This window comes from Lathyrus oleraceus, chromosome 5, assembly GCF_024323335.1.
Source record: "Lathyrus oleraceus cultivar Zhongwan6 chromosome 5, CAAS_Psat_ZW6_1.0, whole genome shotgun sequence".
NCBI lineage: Eukaryota > Viridiplantae > Streptophyta > Magnoliopsida > Fabales > Fabaceae > Lathyrus > Lathyrus oleraceus.
The window spans coordinates 576,960,528-576,967,376 of record NC_066583.1 but is presented as its reverse complement, the minus strand read 5'-3'; the positions used below and the strand labels follow the sequence as shown (position 1 = coordinate 576,967,376).

At 41.7% G+C, this 6,849-nt stretch overlaps 1 protein-coding gene across 1 annotated transcript; it reads left to right on the top strand.

Annotated features, from left to right (window-relative positions):
* The first annotated feature begins 1,189 nt into the window (after window positions 1-1,189).
* On the top strand, window positions 1,190-2,224 carry LOC127082169 (uncharacterized). Its single transcript, XM_051022393.1, has 2 exons — window positions 1,190-1,851; window positions 2,002-2,224. The coding sequence occupies exons 1-2, from the start codon at window positions 1,190-1,192 to the stop codon at window positions 2,222-2,224; spliced, it is 885 nt and encodes a 294-aa protein (XP_050878350.1).
* The last annotated feature ends 4,625 nt before the right edge of the window (window positions 2,225-6,849 follow it).

Here is a 6,849-nt window from a genome sequence, read left to right as displayed (position 1 = left end):
TAAGCAGAAGGCATCTAAGCAGAATGCCCCCATCAAGAAACATTAATGGGTTGCTAGACTAGCTCACACATCTCTAAGGGCATCTACCAGAGAAGACTGGTATTTTGATAGTGGTTGCTCAAGACATATGACTGGGATGAGTAACCTATTGGTGGATATACAACCTCATACTACCAGGTATGTGACATTTGGTGATGGAGCTAAAGGAAAAATCAAAGGTGTTGGTAAGCTGGACTGTCCTGGAGTTCCAAAACTAAGTAATGTGCTGTTAGTAAAAGGACTAACTGCTAATCTCATCAGCATAAGCCAGCTATGTGATCAAGGCTTCAATGTACAGTTCACTAAGGAAGTATGTATGGTGATGAATGGAGGCAATCAGGAAGTTATGAGAGGATCCATATCCAAAGATAACTGTTATCTGTGGGAATCTAAAGTCTCAAACTACTCCTCAAAGTGCCCCTTAGCCAAGGAAGAGCAGGAAGTGAAGCTGTGGCATGGAAGACTTAGACAACTTCATTTAAGAGGAATGAAGAAGATCATATCCAAGGAAGCAGTTAGAGGAATCCCAAATCTGCTTATGGATGAAAGAAAAGGCTGTGGAAAATGTCAGGTGGGAAAGCTAACCAAGATGTCACATCCTAAGATTAGACATCCAAAAACATCCAAACTTCTGGAACTTGTGCCCATGGACTTAATGGTACCTATGCATATTGAAAGTCATGAGTTGTCCTCACCTATTAGTCCTCATCAAAATGGTGGAGTTGCAAGGGAGAAACAAAATTGTGTATCATTATCCACTGCAGAAGCTAAGTACCTAGCATCTGGTAGCAGGTGTTCCCCACTAGTATGGATGAACCAGATGCAGACTGAGTATAATGTCACTCAGAATGTCATGACATTGGATGTTACTCAGTTTGAAAAATTAAGGGGCAAAGTGGGAATGTGTCCTTCTGAGGAATTATAGCAACTAATGATGTTAGTTATTTCCTGTTTAATAATTCAAATTATTAAACATTTGAGAGTCCGCTCTGATTGGTCAACACATAATAGATACTGCTCGTACAACAAGCGTTACCTCTCCCATCGTTTCAACTTTCAGTCTAGCAAGTCTTCTCTCAAAGAAACGATTCATTTCGCCTCTAAGCTATTCATCATGTCGCACCAATCCAACTCTTCTTCCTCCACGACCATGTTTGATTCCACTAGCTCTGAATCATGCAACCCTAACAGGGAAGATCCTGTGGCTGACTCTGCAAATACTTCTCATGCAAGAAGACCTAAAGAAACGGTCTTCGGCTTCTCCTCAGCAATCGTGCTTGATGAACAAACCAGAGAAGGCTCCAAGTATGTGCATAATGCCATTGCAACTATGGTGACTGGAATACTATCTGGTAATCATAAGGTTCTTGGGGTCTCCATTCCCTTAAACACTATTGTACCTGATAATGTTGCATGTCAAGAAAATACAGTCTCCTTAGGAAAGAATGTATCTGATGATGTTGAGCAAACTGATGCTCATGAGGGGTCAAATATTGACAAACCCTTAGACAATGTGGGTGGTGAGGAAGCCCGTGTCACTCATGATGTCAGTGATAACCCTAACTGTGAAGCTGAAACAGTAGACCTAAAGGAGTTTTCTGATAATGAGTTGTTGACCTCATTTGTCCCTAGCATAGCCAAAAGGGTTAGGACTAGGAGAGAAAAGAAAACAGTGGTGCAGAGGTCCCCCAAAAGGCAGATTGATGTGCCAATATCTCCCAATCCAAAGGTGGCAGAGAGTTCCCTCAAGAGGAAAGGTCATGGTCCAACAAAATCTTGGAGCAAAGGGGTGCCCAAGAAAATGAAGACCAAGTTTGTGGTTTTGGAGTCTGACTCAGATGTCCCATGTGATGTCACTGCCTCTCTGTTAAAGAAGAAGCCAACCACTAGCAAGCTGGTAGCTAGTGTCCCTGAGGTACCAATTGACAACATATCATTCCATTTTGCTTCTAGTGTGAACAGGTGGAAGTATGTTTATCACAAGAGGTTGGCTTTGGAAAGGGAACTGGCTCAGAATGTCCTGGAATGTAAGGAGATTGTAGACCTTATTCAAGAGGCAGGGTTAATGAAGACTATGACTCAGCTCTCAAAGTGCTATGAGATATTAGTAAAGGAGTTTATTGTCAATGTGTCTGAAGAATGTGCTGATGGAAAGTCTAGGGAATTCATAAAAGTATATGTGTGAGGCAAGTGTGTGAACTTCTCTCCCTCAGTAATCAACATGTATTTGGGAAGACCTTATGTAGCTCAACCTGAGCTTGAGGTGACTGACAACCAAAATTTGTCAAGTCATCACTGCTAATCAAGTCAGGAAATGGCCTCTAAAAGGTAAGTTGGTGGCCAGCAAACTAAGTGTCAAGTATGTTATGCTGCACAAAATTGGAGCTGCCAACTGGGTGCCCACCAATCACAAATCTACAGTGGCTGTAATGCTTGGAGAAAGTTCATATATGTTGTTGGAACCAAAGCCAAGTTTGACTATGGAACCTACATTTTTGATCAAACCATGAAACATGCAGAAAGCTTTAGTGTGAAGGGGCCTATAGCCTTTCCTTCCCTCATATGTGGTATTGTGTTGAATCAATTTCCAAACATATTAATAGAGAATGATTTTGTGAAAAGAAGAGAGAGCCCTTTGGCCTTCAATCATAAACTGTTCCTAGGTAAGCATGTCCCTGACATTGCCATGACAACAGGAGAGACATCAAGTGTTTGCAATCAACCAGGTAAAGTTGTTGTCATTGCAATACTCAGAGAAACGTGCAAGGAGTTAGAGGCAAGGAAGCTCACTTTGGAAAATTTGATTATCAAATTGGAGATGACCGAAGGTGATGTGCTTGGTGAAGCTGCTGATGTTGCAGAAGGAGCTGCAAGACAAAGTACAGAGGGTGAAGAGGATGCCAGTCCTGATGATGGCACTGATGATGATGCTGACTCTGAGTCAGATGAATAGATCATTTCCCGTGTTTCTAAAATTTGTGTGTAACTTATTTTGTTTTGGCCTGTATTATTAAGTGTTGCTTTGGCAACATTTTTGACAAAAAGGGGGAGTAACACCTGTACCCCAGGTACCCTAGGACAACAGATTTGTTATTTGCTTGAACAGATGTTGAAGATCCTCTAATCTAGAGGTTGTGCTGCAGCTTGATGTTCACCTTCTATGTGTGATGAGTGTGAGTGTGTTACTGTTTGCTATCTACTTATGTGTGCTGCTGTTTGAAGTTTTTATTTAACTTCTATGTGTGATGTTGTTTGAAGTTTTTATTTAACTTCTATGTGTGCTGTTGTTTGAAGTGTTTATTTAACTTCTATGTGTGCTGCTGGTTGAAGTTTTTATTTAACTTATATATGTGCTGAGTGTGTTGATGTTCTAAGTGTATTAGCTATGGTAATTTCTCTGCTAGATGTGTGTTTTCCGCTGCTGTGAACTCTGTTGTGATGCCAAGTTGTTTTAGCCAAAAATTTGCCAAAGGGGGAGTTTGTAGATGTTTGATTGGCTGCATTTTGTGTTAAAACACTAACTGTACTCTGATGTCTTGACTGATGTCATGACATGCTTGAGTAGCTTGCTGCAGGATTAGCTAATACAGGATGTACTGAATGTCAAACTGGATGTTATGACATTCATCCCTGACAGCAGATACTGAACTATAGAATAGTTGGTTTTTCTGCTACAGTTCAGCATTTATTTCAGTCTGTGTTTCAGGAGAATAACAGACCTGGCACATAGCCTATTGTCTGAATGTCAAACTGAATGTTATGACATTCATCCTTGACAGCAAATACTGAATTATAGGCAGGTTGGTTTTTCTACTACAGTTCAATATTATTTAAGTCTGTTTTTCAGGAGAATAACAAACCTGGCATATGACATTTATCTCTGACAGCTGATACTGAATTATAGACTGGTTGGTCTTTCTGTTACAGTTCAGCATTTAGTACAGTCTGTTTTTCAGGAGAATAACAGACCTAGCATATGGCCTATGTTCTGGACGTCAAACTGAATGTTATGACATTCATTCCTGACAGCATATGCTAAAGTGTAGGATAGTTAGTTTTTATGTTTCGGTATTTTTCTCAGGCTATTTTTCAGGAATCTAACAGCTGAGCTAAAATCCAGGAAACTAACAACTGAGCTACAATTAATGGACCTAACAAATAGCCTATTTGTTAGCACCCTAATATGTGGAAATTAGGTTAACTAGCTTAACCTTATTTTTAGGAAATACAAGTACAAGGCCCAAGTGCTGCAATAGAAAAGAATGACAATCCTACTTTCAACAACTCAGGGATTTGGAATTGTGAAGCTTTAAATACATCATTGTATTTCATAGCTGTATATTTATTGTGTCTTGTATTGGGTGTAACTTGTGATCCAAGCAATTATCACCTAGATGATTGCATTGGACTAGGGTGTTCATTGAGTTGTAAGTGTTGTGTCACTCTAAGCTTTTAAGCGTGAGTGCTGTGTATCTTGATTAAAGTTGTTAAGCACAATCAAGAGTTGTTTGAAGTATTACTTCATCATTGACTTTAAACTTAATTAAAGGTTGTAATCACTGTGGTCATTGAGGGGGAGTGAGTAGGAACTCTGGTCTTAATTTAGATTGAAATTGCATTGGGTAGGTATTAAGTGATAGGATTAAATAGTTGGTTTAAGGCCTGAATTAATACTGCTAATAGTGGATTTCCTCCTTGGCTTGGTAGCCCCCAGACAGAGGTGTGTTTGTCACCGAACTGGGTAAACAATTCTTTGTGTTATTTACTGCACTTTACATTTACCTGCTGTATACATTCCTGTCTGTGCGAAATTGGATGTCATAACATCCAGTGTGACATCGAAAGTCTGTTAACTAGAATTTCAAATGGCCCTTTCGCTGGTGAAAGGTAAAGGACCAGGGGTCGTGATGGTCATAGTGGATTGATGCGGTCACACTAGTGATACCGGTTGCACTACTGGTACACTGATCTGAGCGGTCGGGTAGAAAATTGTGATAGTGGCGATGTCACAGTCATACTAAGAAATCTTATTCATTGAAACACAAACATCCGAAACAACGGAATTAAGTTCAACAGATACGTCAGAATCACACACAATGTTTGGAACATCAGCAACAACATCAGAAAAATTAGTTACATCATTGGGAATTACAAAATCAGCAAGAACAACATTTGTAAATTCTTCAGCATCTTCAGGAAAGAGAGGATCAACATCTGCATTCTCAACAACCCCTTCAACAGACTTTTGGGCAGATATGTCTTCATCTTGAAGGATACCATCGTCAAGCAAGGCCTGGATACCCTGCTGCAGTTTCACACAACCCCCACTCTGTGCAACACAACCCAAACAACCGCTCCCACAGCCGGGGAAAACATCTGCCTTCAGCAAGTATTCTTTGATTTATAACAGCGGAGTCTTCAGCTTCAACACATCTTTGACGGATTTGACTTCTCCTTCAACCATGTTAACATTTGCTATACCATGCTACGACATAGGATTGTTGACGACATTAGGAGTCGACGCAAAGTTAATGGACTTTGAATCAATAAGGTCCTGAACTACGTGCTTAAAAGCTTTGCAGTTCTCAATAGTGTGGCCAGGTGCCCCATAATGGATATTACACCTAGCATTGGCGTCATAACCCACCGGAAGTCTGCCATTGGGAGGAGCCAAAGTGCGTAACTGCACAAGTTGCAACTGCTCAGGGTTGGGAAGAAATTGGGCGTACGACATCGGAAGAGTGTCGAAATGCCTATCCATCATCCTCTGCCTCTGTTGATAAGCAGGTCTGTTACCTTGTTGTTGTTGGTATTGATTTTGTTGATGTTGTGGTTGTTGTTGTTGCACTGGTGCTGCAGCCGGAATGGTCACAGCTGTAACATAGGGTTACTGATGGTAATTCTGAAAGTTATTCCTGCGGTTACCCCTACTCTGATAAGAAGACACAACATTTGCATCCCCTTCTCTCCTCTTCTGTCCTCCTAAGAACGGCTTCTTTGACCCCGAAGATGATCCAACCCCATTTTGGATCTTACACGTTTTCAAGTAGTTCTCCACCCTCTCACCGATAGATACTACATCAGCAAAATTCGAGGCGTTGTAACCCACCAGACGCTCCAAATAAGATCCAGGCAGTGTGTTCATAAACATGTTGGCCATCTGTTTTTCCAACATCGGAGGCTGAACACGGGAAGCCATCTCTCTCCAGCGTTGAGCATACTCTTTGAAGCACCCGTTGCTCTTGAGAGACGGATTCTGGAGCTGAGTCTTGTCAGGTGCCATATCCGTGTTGTACTGATATTGTTTCACAAAAGCCTCGGTCAAGTCTCTCCAGCAGCAAATATGTGCTCTGTCCAGCCTCATATACCACTCCAAGGATGCCCCAGCTAGGCTGTCCTGGAAGAAGTACATGAGCAGCTTCTCATCATCAGAATACGCAACCATCTTGCGGAAATAACCTTGCACGTGAGTCTTCGGACAAGAGTTGCCATTGTATTTATCAAACACAGGGACTCTGAACTTTGGTGGAAATCTCACACCTGGGACCAGTCCCAAGTCAAGCAACATCCACACCAAGAGCATTCTGCCCTTCCACAACTTTCAGCCTCTCTTCCAGTCTCCGAAACATAGGGTCCATACCATGGCCCATGCCAAAGTCCTCCTGAAGCAGGGGGAACTGATCCTCCTGATCATCATGGATGGGTTGTTGATCAAGGTTGACATGTGGGATCGGGATAGGCCCCGGTCCATTGGGTCCATTAGCCTCTCCAGTTGGAGGATCAGCCACAACCTCCGGTTGAGTAGTAGGG

What these genes read in the sequence shown, in the direction of transcription:
- LOC127082169 (XM_051022393.1), top strand. Translation starts at nt 1,190, where the DNA reads ATGTTTGATTCCACTAGCTCTGAATCATGCAACCCTAACAGGGAAGAT. An exon ending in CCCAAGAAAATGAAGACCAA is followed by an intron (nt 1,852 to 2,001) that starts GTTTGTGGTTTT and finishes TAGTGTGAACAG; the next exon opens with GTGGAAGTATGTTTATCACA.